This window comes from Eleutherodactylus coqui, chromosome 11, assembly GCF_035609145.1.
Source record: "Eleutherodactylus coqui strain aEleCoq1 chromosome 11, aEleCoq1.hap1, whole genome shotgun sequence".
Classification (NCBI taxonomy): Eukaryota; Metazoa; Chordata; class Amphibia; order Anura; family Eleutherodactylidae; genus Eleutherodactylus; species Eleutherodactylus coqui.
This window is the reverse complement of record NC_089847.1, coordinates 16211044-16235027: the sequence shown is the minus strand read 5'-3', so window position 1 is coordinate 16235027 and position 23984 is coordinate 16211044. Positions and strand designations below refer to the sequence as shown.

The following is a 23984-nucleotide window of genomic DNA, read 5'->3' as shown; positions in this document are numbered from 1 at the left end:
ATGTATTAGATTACGGATGGTCCGGAGGCTCGCAGTCGGACATGCGCAGTACGGAATTTTTTTTCACAGTTTACTTCCCCGCACTGTCGCTAGGCGATGACGCCGAATTCGCGACCTTTCTGCAAAGTCAATCCGCGCAAAAGCAGAACATGCAATTTTTTTTCGCAAGCGGAAATCGCGATCTCTGCCGGCTCATGTTCTATTTGTTTGAATGTGTGCGGAATGCTGCTGATCATCCATATGGGGAACGATTGTGGATTCCGTAATCCAAGCTCAGTTGTGTGAGACCAGACTGACATGAGAAAACCGCCTGCGGTTGGCACCCTGGCATCCTTGGCATCCTTGGCACCCTGATTTTATTCAGCGCTCCGGGAGCTGCAGTCATGAGGGGGCCGGGGGGCTAATAAAGGGGCATTCAGGAGTGTGAATATGTCTGTATTCTGTCTGACAACTGATGCGCATCCTCTCCCGCTGCTCACGTGATCAGGGACAGTTGCTAGGAGACGGGAGGAGCGAAGCTTGGTCGTCATGACCCCGCCCCTTCCCCCCGTGCAGTCAGCTGGTGAGGTCATGTGACAGCCGGCAGCTCACGTGACATACAAAGTCCGGACAGCATCATGTCAGCAGCGGAGGGGTGAGTGTGCGGCGAAGGGGACAGTAATGTGCGGCTCTTACTGGACGGGTCTTAGTCTGTTACGTGCGGCACTACAGGTCCCAGCAGAATGACGAGCTGTACGGCCAGCAAACCATCCTACCGGCCTGCTGGGACTTGTAGTTCCACAACCACTAAGACTTGCAGTGCTGCGTGTTGTACACTGCTGCTTTCTGCTGGGACTTTTGTACACTGCTGCTTTCTGCTGGGACTTGTAGTCCCTCACCAGTTTAGAAGCCATCATTTCCTGCAGAAGCAGCGGCACACGACTGGGCAGTGCTGACATAGGAACCTCTTACACACCTGCTGGTTCTTGTAGTCCGACGGTATTGTGGTCACAGCGCCCCCAGAAGCTGCACGATGGGAAGAACGCTCTGTACCCCGCCGCCTCCTGACCGCGCCACGTACGACTGCCAGTAAACCGTGGTAGAGCGAAGTTACTGATGTAGTTGATGGCGGGGGAAGAATGGAGGCTTTAGTGGGAAGTGATGATGAGGAGGGATTATCACCAGTTACTGCAGCGCGTCCTGTTATACCGTCCTCCGTATAGGATGAATAGGAGGGGACTCCCAGCACACCCGCTGCCCCCGCTTAGTTATTACAGGGGACCCCGGTACACCTGCTGCCCCCTCTTAGTTATTACAGGGGACCCCGGTACACCTGCTGCCCCCGCTTAGTTATTACAGGGGACCCCGGTACACCTGCTGCCCCCGCTTAGTTATTACAGGGGACCCCGGTACACCTGCTGCCCCCGCTTAGTTATTACAGGGGACCCCGGTACACCTGCTGCCCCCGCTTAGTTATTACAGGGGACCCCGGTACACCTGCTGCCCCCGCTTAGTTATTACAGGGGACCCCGATACACCTGCTGACCCCGCTTAGTTATTACAGGGGACCCCGGTACACCTGCTGCCCCCTCTTAGTTATTACAGTGGACCCCGGTACACACGCTGCCCCCTCTTAGTTATTACAGGGGACCCCGGTACACCTGCTGCCCCCTCTTAGTTATTACAGTGGACCCCGGTACACATGCTGCCCCCTCTTAGTTATTACAGGGGACCCCGGTACACCTGCTGCCCCCTCTTAGTTATTGCAGGGGTCCTGCGGTACACATGCTGCCCCCTCTTAGTTATTACAGGGGACCCCGGTACACATGCTGCCCCCTCTTAGTTATTACAGGGGACCCCGGTACACACGCTGCCCCCTCTTAGTTATTACAGGGGACCCCGGTACACCTGCTGCCCCCTCTTAGTTATTGCAGGGGTCCTGCGGTACACATTCTGCACCCTCTTAGTTATTACTGGGGACCCCGGTACACAAGCTGTCACCTCTTAGTTATTGCAGGGGTCCTGCGGTACACACGCTGCACCCTCTTAGTTATTGCAGGGGTCCTGCGGTACACACGCTGCCCCCTCTTAGTTATTACTGGGGACCCCGGTACACACGCTGCACCCTCTTAGTTATTACTGGGGACCCCGGTACACAAGCTGTCACCTCTTAGTTATTGCAGGGCCCATCGGTACACACGCTAACCCCTCTTAGTTATTTCAGGGCCCCCCCAGTACATCTGCTGCTTCCTGTTCACTGCAGGTTCACCACTAATGCGTTGTGTAATCTTGTATTAAGAGGAAATGACCGGACGACATCATCCTGGGAAAGCAGAACCCGCGGCAGCTTCTGATCAAACTACTGTGAGACTACAACTCCCAGCATGCCCTGTCGGCTTCTGTTGGACCACAACACTCTCATCTTCACCACCGCCTGCTGCGACGCCGTACAGGGGCTTCTCCAGACTCAGCGCCGCGCCTGTCCTTGTGTCCCCTCTGCTCCGCGCCCGGCTGTGAGGTAGACGCCATGCGAGGCTCATGGACAGACTTGGCGCTGGTTCTGGAAAATAACAAGCCCATCCGGGATGAAGACCGCGCATTTCTTGCTGCTAATGAACTACAATTCTTCGTATTTCCCTGACGAGCTGCAGATTACAGTCCTGTCGCCTGTTGCAGTCTGCAGCTCTCCGGCGGGGCTGCACGTGGCGGGCGTTGTGCTTCACCTCTTCTTGCTCCGAAACCACGTTTTCTTTGTGTCTCACCTGTACTTGTTGTGGCGAACCACGTGCTGTAGTGCTGCGCCGTTCGCGGTCGTGCGGCGCAAAAACTGCCGTATAAACGACATAACTTTGGACACCCAGCCAAAGTATACTGCTATTCACTTTGTGTGAACTACAAATCCCAGCATGCCCTGCCTGCTGTTCCTCGGGTGCTTTTACAAGGGCAGATAATTGGCTAACGGGTGAGCCGGTCAGCGCGGTTTCCTTTTATCTGCAGTATGGCGGGCGTTTGATCCCTGATTGTTCACCCCCCTACAGCTACAACTGATTGGCTGCACCTCTTCCTGTTTAGCACCAATTCAGATGGTCATATCTTCGTGCCGCGTATTCCACGGACAGCGCAGGGTCTTATCATAGCCCGTTTTATATACATGCACGAGTTTTCACGTGAACGAATGAACCGCGTGGAATAGAATTGGCGCTTTTTCTATTCTCTACTGTTTTTACGGACGAGAATCGACCAGCAATGTGCAGCGTCCGTGCGGATGGGACTGAACGCAGACGGGTTACTGTATGCTGACCAATGCACGGCGTGCTCGAGGTGCGCGTGGTTACGGCGCGAGGAACGCGATTATCAGTCTGAGCCTCTCGGGCCAAATCCACGCTTGTAAACCCGCAATTTTCCCCGTAACGCCGGGCTCGCATGGCGGTATGCGGAATCCAGTTGCGACCTCGTAATGTATGCGTATGACCGGCGGTCATGCGCAGTACTGCTTTTTTTGTTTGCATTTCCTGCGCCGTCACATAGTGATGCAATTGCGTACGGGACTATAGAGCGCAATGGACTCGGATTATGGGGTAAAATAGAACACGCCGCGTTTTATCTTCCGAGGTAAGATTGCGCAATTCCGCCCCGCTAATGTGAGCGGAACTGTGTAACCAATGTAGTTGATTGCTCCTCGCAATCGCTTGCGGAATCCACAATTACTATCCGCTCGTGCGAGACCCCGTAATGCGATGGTCTTTGTGAAAACAGGTGATTGCGAATGTTAGGGCGCGCTCCGCTGACGTTGAGACAGACGGCGCATGTGTGACCGCCTGACCAGTGGGCGCGGGGACCCCGAAGTGTAGCGCCTCCGCCGGACATCTGGTGGATCGCTCGTCGTCTCCTCCCCCCCTGTGATATTACTGCACTCTCTATTAGGGAATTGCTCTTCATGCGCTTTCCTCGCTCGTTGGCGTCGGCTCCCCGCTCACAGTATTGTCTGGCTCGCTGCTGTCTCTTCTCGCTCGGGTTCGGCGCGGCGGCGGCGGGAGAAGCGCTGGGAATGTTTTTTCAATAAGTAACTAATTGAATTGCTTTGTGGAAATCAATAAACGTAGAAAATGTCAAAGTGGCGCTTTATGGCCCGGATTGTGCTGCGCGAGCAGGAAGACGCCGCGCTCGGCCGTAAACACGCGGGAGGTTTTCTACGGCTGCAGTAGTAATTCTCCCGCTTCTAATCACATCCTGCGACCGCCAGGCGTTTTATCTGATTTCTTAGCTTTTTTTTCCTATTATTTTAATTCTTAGAGGCACAATTCTATATAAAACGCAGAATCTGTCTGCTTGTCGCACATCCGCAGCTCGGTCTGATTGGAAGGAGCGGTCGTCAGCACCGGGCGACACATACTGGCCGAATTAAAAATCGAAAACTTACCGACTTGCCCTGTAATTTTTGTTGCCGATAGCAACCAATCACAGCGCAGCATTCGTTTCTTACACTGCTGAGGTAACATGAAAGCTGTTCTGTGATTGGTTGCTATTTCTTACACTGCTGAGGTAAAATGAAAGCTGCGATGTGATTGGTTGTTATGTATTATACTTCTGAGGTAAAATGAAAGCTGTGCTGTGATTGGTTGTTATATATTATACTGCTGAAGAAACATGAAAGCTGCGCTATGATTGGTTGTTATATATTATACTGCTGAGGTAAAATGAAAGCTGCGCTGTGATTGGTTGTTATATATTATAATGCTGAGGTAACATGAAAGCTGCGCTGTGATTGGTTGTTATATATTATAATGCTGAGGTAACATGAAAGCTGCGCTGTGATTGGTTGTTATATATTATACTTCTGAGGTAAAATGAAAGCTGTGATTGGTTGTTATATATTATAATGCTGAGGTAACATGAAAGCTGCGCTGTGATTGGTTGTTATATATTATAATGCTGAGGTAACATGAAAGCTGCGCTGTGATTGGTTGTTATATATTATAATGCTGAGGTAACATGAAAGCTGCGCTGTGATTGGTTGTTATATATTATACTGCTGAGGTAACATGAAAGCTGCGCTGTGATTGGTCGTTATTTCTTACACTTCTGAGGTAACATGAAAGCTGCGCTGTGATTGGTTGCTATTTGTTATACTGCTGAGGTAACATGAAAGCTGTGCTGTGATTGGTTGTTATATATTATACCACTGAGGTAACATGAAAGCTGCGCTGTGATTGGTTGCTATATGTAATACCGCAGAGGTAACATGAAAGCTGTGCTGTGATTGGTTGCTATTTGTTATACTGCTGAGGTAACATGAAAGCTGTGCTGTGATTGGTTGCTATGGGAAACACAGATTTTGTTTTGGTCAGCGTTCATAAGAGTGGGTGTTCGGCTCATGTTTGTGGCCCATTGCTGTGTAACGCCCAGGCGTATGACCTAGCTCTGGATAGAAGCCATGCTCCCCCTCATTAGGCCCGGCACTTGGGACAGATTTTGGGGGCTTCTCATTAGAACCTCCGGCTGAGAATACTGCTGTGCTCTTTCTTCCGCCAAGCGGAAACTGACCGGACGCCATGATGGTGAATGCGGTCAGTTCGCTGCTCTTCTGTTCCGTCCTGAGACGGAGCCGCTCGGCCGCGGTGATTCCGCTTCTCCGCTTCCCGACCGGAGCAGGTAAGTGGGTCTGAGGGAGCGGCTGCCAATAAAATTAGCATACATCTGGCACCACTGCCATCACACGAGTAAACGTCCCCCGTTGTTCATGCTTTTCCTGTAATGTTCTGCCCAACATTCGGGGGTCACGAATCGCCCCGGGGGTCACGGATCGCCCCAGGGGTCACGGATCGCCCCGGGGGTCACGGATCGCCCCGGGGGTCACGGATCGCCCCGGGGGTCACGGATCGCCCCGGGGGTCACGGATCGCCCCGGGGGTCACACGCCACCAAAAGTTTGCAGATTTTTTTTATTACTAGAATGTATATAAAAATCAGTGTTTTCAGTCCCCTGGGGTCAAGAGATACAGGATGGCACAAAGGTCACCAGAGCCTAGGTTATACCTCGGAAACTACTGGGCTTCGGCCCGGGCTCATACGGCCGTGTGCGTAAAACGCTGCAGGCGTCACGCAGGCCTTACCGTTGTGGATCTGCCCCGTGTCTGCGTGTAAAACACATGCTGATAGGCGTGATATTACCTGTGTGAATGTAGCCGTATCCTCCATCTACGCGTAGTGATGCAATATTTATAAACTGTCTTACACGCCGGCCTCAGAGAAGCGCATGGAAACGCGATGTGCGCCGGACGTATTTCAGATGACATCACAGCCGGGTGTCAGCAATGTTTGCCTTCGTATAGTTTAATTCTTCAGGGCAAATACTGGTCCGCAGTGGCCAAACAGAGTAATATGGCGGCAAATACACTAAATATATATCCCGCTGTGTTTTTAAAAAACGGACGTGAATAGCTGCATAGATTGACATTCGCTCCCCACTGCGGTCCGCAAAACAAATCTAGAAGTTAACTACGTTCAGCTGAGTCCACCATGATGTGTGATTTACCGTTGGGCATCATAAAGTCCTTGGTTTTTTAACCCCTTAGCGACGGCCCCATTTCCTTTTTACATCCTAGCTAAGTGGGCTTTAATCCTTAGGGATGTTAAAACATGCTCCCCCCTGAGGATTAAAGCCATGTGGGCTGAGGACGTGACGGCTCCATGCTGACGGAGGTAGCCGACAACCTGGAGCTGTCACGAGGAGCACCCCCCCCTCTCCCCCCACCCCCCCCACCCCCCGGTCATGCGATAATCAGTGCTGATCACATTAAAGTAAATAAAAAGTTTTAAAAAAGTTAGTTTCAGCTCCCCTCACGGATCGCATTTATGAGGAGCGCTGAAACTACTCACCCCTGTCCTCCGCAATGTCCCACGACGATCTGGTCTGAAAATAATAATAATAATAAACTTTATTTGTATAGCGCCAACATGTTCCGCAGCGCTTACATAGACAGGGGATACAGAAAGACAATACAAACATTACAGAACCACGGTTACATAGTAATCAGTTGATGGAAACAATAGGGGTGAGGGTCCTGCTTCAACGAGCTTACATACTACAAGTAATGGGGGGATACAGAAGGTAAAGGGGCTGGAGATGTGCACGGTATGGCGGGGTGAGGAGTGAGGGATGCTATATACAGACATTCAGCCGTGTGACGGCAGAATTGTTATGACAGCAGGAGCGGTTTATGATGGCTAGCAGGGATTGCAGTCAGTAGGTCTGGGAGCATGTTATCTGTCGGAGTACAGAGGGGTTTGTTTAGGGAATGTGGTATGCCTCCCTGAAGAGGTGCGTTTTTAGAGCACGCCTGAAGTTCTGCGAGTCCTGGATTGCCCGGGTAGCCTTTGGTAGTGCGTTCCAGAGGACCGGTGCTGCTCTGGAGAAGTCTTGGAGGCGGGAATGAGAAGTTCGAATTAAAGGGGCGCTCAGTCTGGTTTTGTTAGCAGAGCGGAGAGCCCGGGCTGGTTGATGGATTGAGATGAGGGAGGCGATATAGGGGAGCGCTGCACTGTGGATGAAGGTGGCGAGTTTAAATTGATTCTGCATTTAACAGGCAGCCAGTGCAGTGACCGGCACAGGGCAGAGGTATCCGAGTAGCGGCTGGACAGGAAGATGAGCCTGGCTGCCGCATTCAGGATGGATTGGAGAGGGTAGAGTCTGGTGCAGGGGAGGCCGATCAGCAACGAGTTGCAATAATCGAGACGGGAGTGGATGAGGGCAATAGTAAGCGTTTTTAACGTCTCCACAGTGAGAAAAGAGCGGATTCTTGCGATGTTCTTGAGGTGCAGCTGACATGTTCGGGCCAGAGATTGGATGTAGGGGGTAAAAGAGAAGTCAGAATCAAATATGACTCCAAGGCAGCGGGCATGTTGTCTAGGAGTTATGGTGGCGCCACACACTGAGATGGAGATGTCAGGATGAGGTCGGTTAGTGGAGGGTGGAAATACCAGCAGGTCAGTTTTAGAGAGGTTTAGTTTTAGGTAGAGAGAGGACATGGTGTTAGAGACAGCGGACAGTCGGTGATGTTTTGGAGGAAAGGTGCAGAGATGTCACGGGCAGAGGTGTATAGCTGGGTGTCGTCAGCGTAGAGGTGGTATTTGAGGCCAAATCTCCTGATGGTTTGTCCAATAGGGGCTGTGTAGATAGAAAAAAGAAGGGGGCCGAGGACCGAGCCCTGGGGCAAAAGGACTTTCGGACGTCTTCTGCGCATGCGTGCCAAAGGAAAATGGCGATGCGTGCGCAGAAGATCGGATCGTCACGGAGCATTTGAAATCTCCTGGCTCCCGGCCACTGAAGGTAGCCGGCAAGCAGGAGATGTCACCGGGGATTGCGGTCACCAGTCCTTGGGCCCGTGATCGCCGCTATCCAATGAATAATAGCGATCATGGAAAAGTAAAAAAAAAGTTTCATGAGGGGAGGTGAAAATACTCACCCCTATCCTTCAAGATGTTTCACGGTGATATGGTCCTTCCAGGACCTTCCGTTGTCTTCTCCACATGCGCACCCGATGTCGAGCGCGCGCTCAGAAGGGCTCGACTGCCTGTTCACAGGGATTGGTGGCGGCTGGCGGAAGAGACCTCCATTGCTTTGCTCCTGTGGTGCATTTTAACGGCTCTTGAGGGACCCCATAGATTATATTGGGGTTCATCATTTCACAAGACCACATACTGCAGCATGCGGCATCATTTTATCTGCCATTTTTCAAGGAAACTGAGGAACATGGGTGTAATCGCTCCCTCCATTATTAGGCCGCATCTAGTTGCGTTCTGCTGGAGACGACTTATTGATTTCCACGTCTTCCCTTATAATCTTAAAGGGTTACGACACATAAACTAGTACAACACCCCTGACCCTGATTCCGCTTCCGTTGCTCGTCCGGTAGTCTTGGTGCTGCAGCGTCTATGCTATATAATACGGTAGACACTTATAAACATGGAGGTAGTTGGTCATCGAGGCGATGTCTCCCATAGCCCCCTGCAAACCTCTAATTGGTGTGGAGGGGGGAGAAATGGAAGAATTGGATGACTGTCTGTCACAACATCAGGCTCAGGGTGCACAGTGTTCAGTATACATATAGCAGATACTATAGTCCTGGCGTATCCACGGAACGTATCCACCGAGCCCTATGGAACCGGTTTATACCATTAGTGTGAACTTTTAGGTTCCGCTGGCCAGAATTGTCATTAAGGTAGCGTTCACACAGCGTTTTTCACCAGGCTGGCAGATTCTGATTGGTGGTTACGTTAATGTGAACAAGCTCTAAATCGGTAAGGCTGCTTTCACATCGGTGTTAGGGTCAGTTCGGGGTTTACGTCTCTATGCTCTGTTTTTGGAGGAGAGAAACTGAAATAGAACAGGTAAATTTTTTTAAAGGCTGGTTTCACGCAGGCGATTGCAATATCGTCGCAAGAAAATTGTGTCAAAATTGCGTCTTGTTCCCGCAATTTTTGAGCTTCGGCGCTGCTTTTTACGTAAAAACATAGCTGCCTATTCCGATTTTCTTGCGAGAAAGATACTAGGACTAATCGCATCGCATCGCCAGAAAATGGTGCACTTGTCTCGCCCGTGTGAAACCAGCATAAGGGTAACGCTCGTGATTTACTGCTGATTGTCGGGCTGCACACGGGCTTTGTGGTGTTTAAAGTTGTAGCCTAGGTGCAGCCTGGCAGTTAGTGGTGGATCTCAAGTGTTGGGGCTTATTCCCAAGGGCGAGCGTGATATTGGGTGCAGAATCGCGGCTGATGTCGTGCTTGCCAATGTGCGTTTTTCACGATGATGCAAAGCATTTTTGATTTAAAATCGCATCGCTTCTGTGAAATTGCGCTCCTCGCGTGTTAGGGTCATAATTGTTTCCCATTGACTTCAATGGGAAACGCTGCATTGCACTGGCATGCACATCGCACGGCATGCGAGAGGCACGTGATTGCTTTTAACCATCCCATTGAAAACAATTGCGTGAGGCGTTCCAAGGGAACGTCCAAGGATTTTTTCGTTTTTTTCCCCTCGCACATGTGAATAAACCCGCGGACGTTAACGTTCATTGAATCACACACTATGGCTAATTTCATACGGATGAGTAAGATGTCAGGCTGTGAAGCTCAATATTGCGCTCGTGCGATTTTCCTGTAGAAGCGCCTCGCATCACTTCGGGGAGGTAGCGTTCCTCCGCCGCGACCAAAAGGAGGATTGCGGAGTGTCTTTCATATTGTTTTCAATTGGAAACCTCGCATCGCACTGCCCGTGCGCTCTCCTCACACGCCTTGGGATGCTTCGCTGTCCCTGTTAAAAACAATGGCGGATGTAATGCGCGGGAACGCCTAAAGATACGAAATGCTGCAATATTTATTTATTTTTCCGCACCATGATGCGATGCGGGAAAAAAAATCGCTCGTGTGTATGACCCTGTTCAATAGAATGGGGTTCGTATTCGTGCGAGATTTGTGCGTCTCACAATGCACAAATCTCACGCCATTTTCTCGGTCGTGTGAAAGTGGTCACATGACCCTATTTTCAGTCCTCGTGCTGTCTGTGTATTAGGCTTTTCATACGGCCACACGGACCTCTCCTGTCCTTTTCTTGGCTGTTTTCATGGGCAAGAGTAAAGCCTGCCATGTGTATGGATCTCAGAGAAAATCGGACAATAGACAGACGCCGTCCGATTTTACATTTTTTCCGGCGGCCAAATTCTCGCACTGAACACGGCAGCGGCCCTGTGAATAAGCCATTATGTAGTAGACAAAGCCAGTTTTGTAACACGGCTCATTTTTGGGACTGCGCCTTCCCTGCATGATTCTGTTGCCATCCGGAGACCAATTACCCCTCTCCTCTGTACATTGGAGCTCGTTATAATAACTGGTGACATGTACCGTGTTTCCCTGAAAATAAGACAGTGTCTTATATTAATTTTTGTTCAAAAAGGTTTAACTTTTTTACATGTATAGCTGCCTGGACACTATTTAAATAGATTTTTTAAATTAACTGTTAGCAGGGCTTAAGTTTGGAGTAGGGCTTATATTTCAAGCATCCCCAAAAAAGCCTGAAAAATCATTTTGCATCCTCAAAAATTCTGGAAAATCATGCTATGTCTTATTTTCAGGGAAACAGGGTATTAATCCACTCACATGGCAATTATTTTACTTTTCAGTTAAAATCTTATTAGCCTATTAATTGTGTGTCTTTTTTTTGTTTTCCTGTCGGGCCGTAGCGTTCCCCCCCATTGGGTATATTTGTGATTCCCCGCAGCTTTAAGACCCTTTCACACGGTACGGATTGTCATGCGAATAATCGTTAGAAACTACCCAATTATTGCCCTGTGTAAAAACACGCCAAACGTACAATGTGCGATCGCTATTTCCCCGCCGATCGCTGCTCGTTCCAATTTCTCTTGCAATGGTAAAGGGCCTTCACAAATTTGACGTCGTCCTCCGCACCTCTGTCAGGGGCAGAGACTCAAAGCATATCCTAATAGGAAATAGCTTGTAATGCAAATCCCTCATATTTAGGGTCCGTTCACACGTACAGAAATTAGTGCGAATCTGCAGCAACTTTTGTGCTGCAGATTTAACTGTGATCCGCACCAAAATTCGTACCAAAGGTGTGAAGTTGCCGTGAATCTGCATCACAATCTGCGCCAATTCTGCTACGTGTGAACAGACCCTAAAAAGGATCTCGCACCAATTTTTACCGTTTTTGGTCGGCGACAATTATTACTTTGAGTGCTTATTTATAAAAACTGACAAACCTGATGCTACCATGCAGCCACCCTCTCGTGTGTACAGGGGGGGGGGGGGGGGGGGGCGAGGAAATACTGCGTTTTTCTCATAGTGGTCCAGGAAAATAAAGATGGCATTTTCCAGTATGGACAGCACTTCTATGTGGAGACCCCCTGACTGTATTATAGCCAGCAGCGACGGACCCCCGGCCATAATGAGTGCATCATATTCTCTGTAATTACTGATCTGCTCCCTTATTTTCATTAATTAACCTGGAATATTCACCGCATGACTTTGTCTTCCTCGTTTAGACCATCGTATTGGCTGGGGAATGAAACGCTGAAAGTACCAGCTGCGTTGTTCGCGCTGAACAGGAAACGTCTCTGCGACAGACTGAGGGGCAACCGGGATGTCCCCAAAGACGCCTTCGTGCTCCTGCAAGGCGGGGAGGAGACCAACAGATACTGCACCGACACCGGCGTCCTGTTCCGGCAGGTGAGCGGTCAGCCGCCTTACACAGTACTTGTAAAAGTCCCGTTCACACAGGGTAGTCTCGCAGTACTTCTTAAGCTAATCGTCTGTCCTAAACCTTGTATTACCGCCCAATTTACCATTCATGACGGTCCCTATATCAGCTGTAAGGAGGACCATATTGTTTGTAATCTCCGTTCCCCAGCTGAAGCTTGGAAATAGTTGAATAAGGATTCTGTCAGGTTCACTAAAAGGGACAACTCGGATTTACTAGAAATCTTGTATCATTTTAGGGGAAAACGCTCCTTAAAGGGGTTTTACAGGGACATACTACTGATGACCTATCATCGGGATAGGTCATCAATAGTTGATCGTCTGGAGTCCGTCGCTCGAGACCTCGACCAATCAGCTGAGCAGGCGCATGCTGTCGGTGCCACAAATACACAGAGGTCGGAGCGGAAGCCTCTGCGACGACCTATGTGTAGTGGCCGGCGCTTGTAACTGCAGGTACGACTCTCATTGATTTCAATGCAGTTACAAGCGTCGGCCACTATACGGAGGTCAGCACAAAGGCTTCCACTCCGACCTCTGTGTATTTGCAGCGCTGACAGCATGCGCCCACTCAGCTGATCGGTCAGGTCCTGAGCGGCTGACCCCGGCCGATCAACTATTGATGACCTAGCCTGATGATTTGTGCATATCTGAACCAAAATCTGCAGCAGATTTCATCCTTTCCATTGAAGGTTTGAACTCGGCTGCAGATCCACACCAGTGGTGCCTTTGTTTGGTGGCCATACCCATTAATTGACCATCCATGAGACTGGCCGACCATATTATGTGTTTGGGGCGGTCCTGACCTTCCCTTAAGTGTACATGGGGTTGGGGGGCTTAGGTTGTTGGTTATCTAAGATATGTGCCCGCCTCAAGGCGCTGATCACATTTGCATCATGACTTCTGTTTGTGACGGAGACGTGGCTGCTGTCACAGTTGTGTTTACAGTCCGATAATGGTGATTGATTTTCTTATAGTCCAAATGTGTTTTGTTTTTTTTGCCTGGAAGTATAATGCTGCAGACAGGCAGACCCCATTAAACGTAATAGACCCTATATATGCTCATATCGGTATTGATTTTTCTCAATTGAACCCTCAGGAGTCATTCTTCCACTGGGCATTTGGAGTGACCGAGTCGGGCTGCTACGGAGCCATTGATGTCAATACAGGAAAATCTATTCTTTTTGTGCCGAAACTCCCGGAGAGCTACGCCGTGTGGATGGGGAAGTAAGAAATATTCTCCTCTGTCGCCAAGTCTGTTCTATGGCTTTTATGAACAGGGATGTGCTGGTGCAGAACAGATGCAGGGAGCGGTCTATAGCAATATGTTTTAGTTTTATAGCTAATCAGGGGAGTTTATAACCCCTACAGGGACAGAGCTGTCGCCGGCGCCGCACCACAGCGCTGACTGCGTTATCAGCGGCTAGATACTTGTAGAGCACGGAAATCTCAAATGCAAAATCTATGCCGAATGTGATGACTTGTCCAAAACCGGCTCATTATCTGTCCTTAAAGGGGGTTTTCACCTAAATCTATACTTTCCAAATGTATCCTTACTAAAGCTGTAGGGAATAGTGAAAAGATTGCCATTCCAAGCTTTCTTGCCTCTTCTCTGTCCTCGATTCATTGGCAATTTTACTTGGACCCAATGCAGTCTGAGTTAAAAGGATTCTGTCCCCAGGTTTTTGAAGTTGGACTCTGAGCTCCAAGTCACGGAGGCGGGCCATGCCAGCTTCTCCCCGCCTGCATCATGCTGGCTGACAGCTTTCTCCCCTTTTGTGTATAGAGAGAAAGCTGTCACTCCCCATGCTGTGGGCGGTCAAAGGCCTTCGTGACTCGTAGCTTAGTTCCAAGTCAAACTTCATGAACCAGGTGACAGAATCCCTTTAAGGGCCTTTTACACGGCCTGATTATGGAGCATGACTCTTTGCCCAGTCGTCGGACCATGTAAAAGGGTCACCCAAGAAATAAGAAAATGCTGCACATCTCTCGATGCAAACTGGGAGGAGGCCAGCTGACCAGCAGTAGCTATATCTAGGCGAAGGTTTGTCTTAAAGGGGTTGTCCAGTTACTGAACAATATTCCCTCTATACCGCCAACTGTGCTAAAATAACAGAATTAGCTGTACTTACCCGTCCTCTGCCGCTGCAGCCTTGCCGATCTCCCGGGGTTTATTATTGAAGTTGATGTCGCCAGATATCATGTGACTGCTGTAGCCAATTTTGCGGTATCACCTTTCTGAACTCCCAGCATCGTAGTGCCCAGAATGTGAGCGCTGATGCCAGAAGTACCAGCAGTGATGCTTTAGCCTCCGATTGCCACTTACCTGTCCTCGGCCACTGCGATCCTGTCCTGTAGCCTTGTAATACCCCCCCGATCTGTATTAAAGGCGGAAGTCGGGTAACTGCTACCTGCCAATCAGAACCCCACTTCACCAAGGATGTATGTGTTGATGTCAGGAAGAATGGGTTTTGGAATAGCAGCCTCTGATTGGCAGGCAGCAGTCACGTGACCTCCGCTGCCAGACCGGGAGGATCGTGATGCTACAGTTTTCTTTTTTCCAAACAGTGTACTTGAATCGGCAGTGATCCTTTGATTGCTTACATAATGCTTTGAAATACAGAATATTCCAGTGCATTGACAGTATTATAGGCCACCTGTTAAGCCATGCCTACGGCATGGTCAAGTAGGAAGACACCAATGTAGGGCTTGGGACTCTTTGTTAAGCCATTATAACCCATCAGTGCCTATAGGTAATAGTGCAATGGGATTCCTTTTATCAAACACCTTAGAAGCCCAGTTGCTGCCACTGATTACCATGACTAAAATGTGCATCATGGTGGGGGAACAGATAGCTGCCCCTGACATACATTTTGATCATGGGTTGTTAAAGGGTTCAAGTTTTCGTATAGGACTAAAGAAAAAAACATGGCTGCTTTCTTCCAGGAACAGCGCCACCCCTGCCTATATATTGTAGCTCAGGACCATTAAAGGAGCCGAGTTACTGGTAGCAGATAGACGGTTCGCAGGTTTTGGAAGAGAGCCGCTGCAGGTTTTCTAATTTGGACAACTTTCTTAGTCTGTGGCACTCGCTGGAGTTAGAGGAACGGCCATATTCCACAAGGTTCCGTGTGCCACCGATTTCTTTCGCACCGCTACTTATTACTGTCACTAATGCATTATTCATTTTTGAGCCGGCGTCCGGCAGGTGAGGACAGAAGGGGCTAATTCCCAGGAATGAAATTAAGTCCTAACTTGGTCGTGTTTTCCTCAATTTCTCTAATTAAAATTGTGCTACCATTTACTTCTCATTAATTTTAAATGTCAAAATGAGTCAATGCATTGATTGGAGATATTCAGAAAGCGCAGCATATTGTGCAACAGATGCTTCGGCGGATCGGTTCAGCGACTCTTAATATCATTATCTTTAAGTGCGTGATTGGAAATACATCCTGTGCTTTACATGAAGACATGTGAATGATCTCATTAATGAGTATTTACATGTAATCTCTAATGGGGAGAAGAATGTGATTTATGCATTTGATAAGTGGAGCTGTCAACCCACATTTATAAGCCTTTAATATGCTTCATGTTAAAAATGTTAATTTTCTGGCATTACGCGGGTGAGGTGGCGGGCCTCGCTGTAACCAGAGTAACACGGAACTGTCCTTGCGTTTAATCTCTGCTGAAAGGTGATGGTAGCGGAGTTAGAAGTGATAATTGGAAATTATTCACCACTGATACTTTCAGACTTGTAATGTTTTTTTTAAAAAGTATCATTTTCAGGCCGCTCTCGCACACGGCAGCAGTAAAACAGAGCTATTTTGATCGCGGAATTTTACCACAATTTTACCAGCATTTTCAACTGCAGTATAGTAGTTATAATACAGCTCTCTATGTACAAGAGATATAACTACAATAATACTGCTCCCTATGTACAAGAATATACCTACTATAATACTGCTCTCTATGTACAAGAGATATAACTACAATAATACTGCTCTCTATGTACAAGAGATATAACTACAATAATACTGCTCCCTATGTACAAGAATATACCTACTATAATACTGCTCTCTATGTACAAGAGATATAACTACAATAATACTGCCCCCTATGTACAAGAATATAACTACAATAATACTCCCCCCTATGTACAAGAATATAACTATTATAATACCGCCCCCTGTGTACAACAATATAACTACTATAATATTGCCCCCTATGTACAAGAATATAACTACTATAATACTGCCCCCTATGTACAAGAATATAACTACTATAATACTGCCCTCTATGTACAAGAGATATAACTACTATAATACTGCTCCCTATGTACAAGAATATAACTACTATAATACTCCCCCCTATGTACAAGAATATAACTACTATAATACTCCCCCCTATGTACAAGAATATAACTACTATAATACTGCCCCCTATGTACAAGAATATAACTACTATAATACTGCCCCCTATGTACAAGAATATAACTACTATAATACTCCCCCCTATGTACAAGAATATAACTACTATAATACTGCTCCTATGTACAAGGGATATAACTATTATAATACTGCCCCCTATGTACAAGAATATAACTTTTATAATACCGCCCCCTATGTACAAGAATATAACTACTATAATACTTCCACTATGTACAAGAATATAACTACTATAATAGTGCCTCCTGTGTACAAGAATATAACTACTATAATACTGCCTCCTATGTACAAGAATATAACTACTATAATACTGCCCCCCTATGTACAAGAATATAACTACTATAATACTGCCCTCTATGTACATGAATATAACTACTATAATACTGCCTCCTATGTACAAGAATATAACTACTATAATACTGGTCCCTATGTGCAAGAATATAACTACTATAATACTGCCCCCTATGTACAAGAATATGACTACTATAATACTGGCCCCTATGTACAAGAATATAACTACTATAATACTGGCCCCTATGTACAAGAATATAACTGCTATAATACTGCCCCCTACGTACAAGAATATAACTACTATAATACTGCCCCCTATGTACAAGAATATAACTACTATAATACTGCCCCCTATGTACAAGAATATAACTACTATAATACTGCCCTCTATGTACATGAATATAACTACTATAATACTGCCCCCTATGTACAAGAATATAACTACTATAATACTGCCCCCTATGTACAAGAATATAACTACTATAATACTGCTCCTATGTACAAGAATATAACTACTATAATACTGCCCCCTATGTACAAGAATATAACTACTATAATACTGCTCCTATGTACAAGAATATAACTACTATAATACTGCCCCCTATGTACAAGAATATAACTACTATAATACTGCCCCCTATGTACAAGAATATAACTACTATAATACTGCTCCTATGTACAAGAATATAACTACTATAATACTGCTCCTATGTACAAGAATATAACTACTACAATACTGATCCTATGTACAAGAATATTACTACTATAATACTGCCCCCTATGTGCAAGAATATAACTACTATAATGCTGCCCCCTATGTACAAGAATATAACTACTATAATACTGCCCCCTATGTACAAGAATATAACTACTATAATACTGCCCCCTATGTACAAGAATATAACTACTATAATACTGCCCTCTATGTACATGAATATAACTACTATAATACTGCCTCCTATGTACAAGAATATAACTACTATAATACTGGTCCCTATGTACAAGAATATAACTACTATAATACTGCCCCCTATGTACAAGAATATAACTACTATAATACTGCCTCCTATATACAAGAATATAACTACTATAATACTGCCCCCTATGTACAAGAATATAACTACTATAATACTGCCCTCTATGTACATGAATATACCTACTATAATACTGCCCTCTATGTACATGAATATAACTACTATAATACTGCCCCCTATGTACAATAATATAACGACTATAATACTGCCTTCTATGTACAAGAATATAACTGCTATAGTACTGTCCCCTATGTACAAGAATATAACTACTATAATACTGCCCCCTATGTACAAGAATATAACTACTATAATACTGCCTCCTATGTACAAGAATATAACTACTATAATACTGCCCTCTATGTACATGAATATAACTACTATAATACTGCCCTCTATGTACAAGAATATAACTACTATAATACTGCCCTCTATGTACATGAATATAACTACTATAATACTGATCCTATGTACAAGAATATAACTACTATAATACTGCCTCCCTATGTACAAGAATATAACTACTATAATACTGCCCCCCTATGTACAAGAATATAACTACTATAATACTGATCCTATGTACAAGAATATTACTACTATAATACTGCCCCCTATGTACAAGAATATTACTACTATAATACTGCCCCCTATGTGCAAGAATATAACTACTATAATGCTGCCCCCTATGTACAAGAATATAACTACTATAATACTGCCCCCTATGTACAAGAATATAACTACTATAATGCTGCCCCCTATGTACAAGAATATAACTACTGTACATAGGGGGCAGTATTATAGTAGTTATATATTTTTGTACATAGCAGGCAGTATTATAGAGATTCTCTCACCTAGTGGACATTACTATTATGACCGTTTTATTATTATTCATGGCTGAAAGTACTTTATTGCATTCATGATGAAATAAAGGTTTTTCTGATTATTTTTCATATTACCATTCCAGTTTGCTTTAGAAATGACAGCTTTTGTTTGGTGACACAGTAACTTGCAGTTGTCGCTTCCCCTCCTCCACTCCTCTTGCCAGGTTATATAAAATGCATTGGCCAACAGGGGTCAGCAGTGAGCACCAGAGAAATTCCCTCCTAGGAGAGGATGAGTATAAAGTGTGTGCGGCATCGTTAGGCCTGACAGACAATATGTCCCCAAACGTGTTCAGTACATTCCCTGAGCCGGTTAATGATCAGGCAGAGCGGTGTCGCTGTTTCTAGGTCACACTTTGTCCTTCTTACTTGGCTTGTTTTCTTACCCCGTCCCGCCGCAGAGTCACTTGACGGCCGATATGTATTATTCAGCCATAACTTGTGTGCTGTTCCTGCTGTTTCGTCTTCTCGCTGCCATCAAATCTAAACAAGAGGTGAGAGACGCGGAGCAGTCCATCTGCTTACTTGACAAAACTCTGAGCATTCTGGGAATCCAGCACTTGATTGGCGCTAATTGACTTGGCTCTAATTGGCTGCTCAGTCACCTTGTCCCAAACTGCATCCTACATCTACGCTGCTGGCTTTTTGCAATCTTTTTTTCTAGCAGATGCAACTCTAGAAATGCGCCGGCCCCCTGGGTCATCATTATGTACGGCTTTCAGACAATATTTACACTTTTACATCATTCCTTCCAGGAAATATGTCTTGAGCAGAAATGCAGCGACATCTTGCCTGATAGCTTCTGCCGTATCCCCAATCCACAAGACAGCTATTCACATTGCTTGCAAGATCTGCAAATACCCCAGGAAGTTTAGGCAGAACTCGCTGGTTTTCGGTATTGGTCCAGACAGTTCTTGGCACCTCCGCCTGGGGCATTAGAGGGGTGTGCGTTGTTTTTCGCCTGACTCATACTAATGGAAGACAGAACTTTTTTTTTTTTAAACTTTTTTTTTCTCTTGGGGATAGTCCGAGATTTAAAAAAAAAAAAAATGGCGGCATGTCCTATTTAAGCCTGATTCATCGCAAAGAATTGCCCGTTTTCTTTGTATGAGGCCTTTTAAAAAAACGCATTGCACTTGCATACTGTGTGATTTGCATGCGAGTGCGATGCATATTTCTCTATTTTAACTATTGGAACAAAATGCAATTAAAAAAAAAATGTACTTCTTTATTTTTCATGCATGTAAAAATTGCATGCACGGCGATGCAATGCATTTTTTCCCGAAGCACGCATTGCACTTGCTAAAAAATCGCAGGTTTCAGAGTGAGTTATTACATAGTAATATAGTATGCTAGGCTGGAAAACGACAATGTCCATCCAGTTCAGCCCGTTTCCACTCCCCATGTTGATCCAGAGGAAGGCAAAAACAACCAATGAGGTAGAAGCCAATTTACCCCATTGTCTTTCCCGACTCTGTGATAGCAGTCAAAATAATCCCTGGATCAACACTCATCTGAGTTTTTCTGAGGGATATTGTTCTCGCCTGTGTGAATACATCCTAAGTCCTTATGTTCAGACCTGCAGGTACTTGTTAGGCCCAGATCTTCATGATGACTTTTTCCAGCCACTACTCATTTCTGTGCACACTCCCCATCCTGCCACTACACTTAATGAACCGGTCACGTGAGACCAAGATGTACCGAAACCGATCTTCCAAACAGTTCCTGGGCTATGTTTACACAGTGGAACAAAGAACAGAAACTACCACAGGTAACATGTGGAATAAAAGATGGACAGGGGAACTTTCCCTATATGACTCAGAATAAGAGACCATACCTGCTTATAGCGGATGTCCCGTCCTGATAAAGACGCACCCGACCCACGTTCCTTGGCCACTCACTGTCCCTATTGGGAGGGAAGTAAACAACTAAGAATACAACTACCGCCAATAACCACAGTACTTGGCTTGAGGTAAGCAGGGATGAGTACCACCCTTATAGTACTACTGCCCACTCTGGGGCCCTAAAAAGTAATAATACATCACACTCAGGCACTGGCCACTGACAGCATGCTGCTCTATACACAGGCTAAGACTGGGCGCACCACAACACCTATCGGTCTGTAAGTCTTGATCATACACCTCAATAGGTTAAGGATGATGCCCACCTGGCATGGACATTCACAAAGGAAAGCTCCAGTCACGGCCACCCTGGAGTCAGCTAATATAGGGGACAGAGAATAGAAAAGGCAGACAGTCCTCAAGGACTATCCTCCGTGAACAACCATGCGAATGAGGATCCTTTCCTGTCAGGGAGGTACATAGGCCTGGGCAGAGCCCACGCTCACCCGGCTGGATGTGAAGCTGTCACCAAAGCCCTACCACTGTGGTCCAAAGACCAGAAGCGCGAGTAAACATGGAGGTCTGCGTGTACTTGTCCCGAACACATGCCACTTACGGTCTTTTGACATTCTTCTTCTCCGGCCATTTCCATCAGTGAAGGTCATCATTATTATATAAGCCATTAATTTGGGCTTACATGTTCACTGCTTGAGAAAGGGGTCTGCCTTTTCTGCCCTTTTATAGTCGATATTAAATAGGCGGTGGTCTAATGCCACGGCATAGTGGCCAATCAGCCAATGTGAAGGAGCTGCAGCCATTTTACTTCCATAAGGGAACAAGTAAAGTTGTGATCACAAGTTTTATCGCCATGTAACCAAAGCTACATCCAATGATACTAAATGGCAAGGAGCGGTATCTGACTTTTAATGACAAGTATTCTTGATACTGGCAAACTCATATGGACCACAGCACGATCTCAAGCTGAAATGTGTTCCAACCAGACAGATCATGGAAGCTTTTAGCTATATGGTGGTCTGAAATCATCCTTTATTCAAGGGTGACCCAAGTTTAAACTTCATAAGGAAATTGTCAGAGAGAATCCTTTTTTTTATATAATCTGGAAGTAGATAACCCTTCCCTGAAACACTGACAATAGCACAGAGTTGTTTTAATACATCAAAGTACTGTCAGCACAAGTTAAAGGGAGACATATCACTTCATTGTGCCTTGCTATGAATAGCAAGAAGCACCAAAAATTGCTTGTTTCTTACTTTGATGGTCATTCTGTTATAGGTGGGTGATACTATAGCACAGTGGTTACAGAACGGAAGTGGGGGCAGCACGGAAGTGGGGGCAGCACTTTTTTAAAAAGATTTTTTTTATGATAACAAACTTTACTCAACATGAATGCAAAGTATGTTTTCCCTTCTCGGGAGGGCACGAACTACTTAAGCGTTTCAGAATATAACAATTGTCTGGGACTAGGCCAAAATAAGTCACCTTGCAAATGCGTTCTGGCTGTTGGCTGTTCTGATATTGCTAATTCTTGCCAAGATATATAACTTTAGTTAACTCGGTCCATGCTCGACTCTAGTACTCTGTCACTATAAACATGGAGCCTTTATCCTTTCTACATTGCTAGCCAGCCTGCTAACTAATTATCAAGTCTCTCACATTGAGTACCCGAATCTGTTTTATCTTGGGCCGGCCTACTTACGATCTGATATTCTTGAACTTCATCGTTCTGATCTTTTACTGTCTCACAGTTCTATGCTTTTGCTGACCTCTGGATAAAAACTGAACCACTATCGGCCTATGTAAACAGGCAGTCATTCATCCTTAAATGACTGCCTGTTTACTGTGAATGGAGGCTGGCGGCCAGAATGACCTATGGCCCTCTCAGCCACCATTCACTGAGCGAAGACAGCCCTTAGTTTCTTCTGCTTATAGTTGATGAAGGGTTAACTTTAATTTCCTGCTGTATGGCTAACTGTTTGTACTATGCTGCCATATTGGAGGCTGTTTTCAGTCGTTCTGTTTAGAGGGACTGGTGCCCAATTCTCTAAAGAGACTTGTATTATCATTAACATACAAATGGAGAAAAGAAAGACATGAAGACACAGAGGAGCTGAAAAGTTTATAGAAACTTTAAGTAGACTGTGCGAAAAAAACAGAAGCTTAAACACTGCAAACAACTGTATTAGCTCTATGTAATTAATTAAATCTGAAACCAAATATGTAGAGATGAGGCGAATGATGAAGGCGAGTCCTTCCCACTAAATAAACAAGGTAACATACGTTTTATCAAAAGGTCCTGACTCAGTAGGTGTGTATGAATGCCTCAGACTGCACATGCTGCCTGCTAATATGACATTGTTGGTTCTTGTTCCTGGAACAACTGAATTACAGGTGAAAATGTTAATTTAACTTCTCATCTAAGTTTATAGAATTTTTTTTAGCCCAATCCCAAGTTACCAAAAATCTCAAAAACTTCCACTCAACGACTCAATAACTGTGTTTAATTGTGCTGAATCTAATATTTCTCATTGGGAAATTTCATCCAATCAGAGCACAATCCAATGCTTATATTAGAGAGAACTGGTGATCAGAAAATTACTTATTATATAAATCCAAGTTTTTATGTCAAAGATATTTTTTGAAGATATTTTGGTGATTTTTCTTTTTTTTTCTTTTTTTTTTTTTGATTTCCAATGTCACAATCTATATATATTTTCTTTAAATCCCCAAATTCTGCAGTATTCACACTGATCACTAAGCCAAATAATAGACTGTCAGATCCTGTCATGTAGTGAAAACCTTTCAATAGTCCTCATTATAATCACAGGCAATGGTAGGTCGCACCTACGTATAAATACATAACATAAGATCCACCATTCAAAATAGGTGATGACATCAATGTCTCCTGAGATGCCCCTCTAAGGTTGAGAGTTCTAGTAATTAAAGAGATTTTACACCCGTGTCCGAAACTATATAAAAGTAACATGCACACCAAGGCGATGGACCGTTGTTTCGGCGATCCGGTACAACAGCATCTGACAGGTGATATAACCTATCCAGCAAGCCTGGGGGCGTCCCATAAATGTGTCATGTGGGCTTCCATTGTAGAAGCTGATGACACCCCTGCCAGCCTCTCATTGGCTGCAGCAGTCATGTGGGAAAAATAACCTACATCACCGCTGCAGCCGATGTAAATAGAAAACCGCAACAGCAGAAAACCCCTTTATCAAAA

General features: G+C 45.7%; 1 protein-coding gene across 1 annotated transcript in view; it reads left to right on the top strand.

The window, feature by feature from the left end:
- The first annotated feature begins 550 nt into the window (after window positions 1–550).
- The window catches only part of PEPD (peptidase D), a 272915-nt gene continuing 249481 nt past the window's right edge, over window positions 551–23984 (top strand). The window contains exons 1-3 of the mRNA XM_066582676.1: window positions 551–634; window positions 12035–12218; window positions 13345–13472. Of these exons, the coding sequence (XP_066438773.1) occupies window positions 618–634; window positions 12035–12218; window positions 13345–13472 (329 nt within the window). The 5' untranslated portion in view covers window positions 551–617. The remainder of the gene's footprint in view (window positions 635–12034; window positions 12219–13344; window positions 13473–23984) is intronic.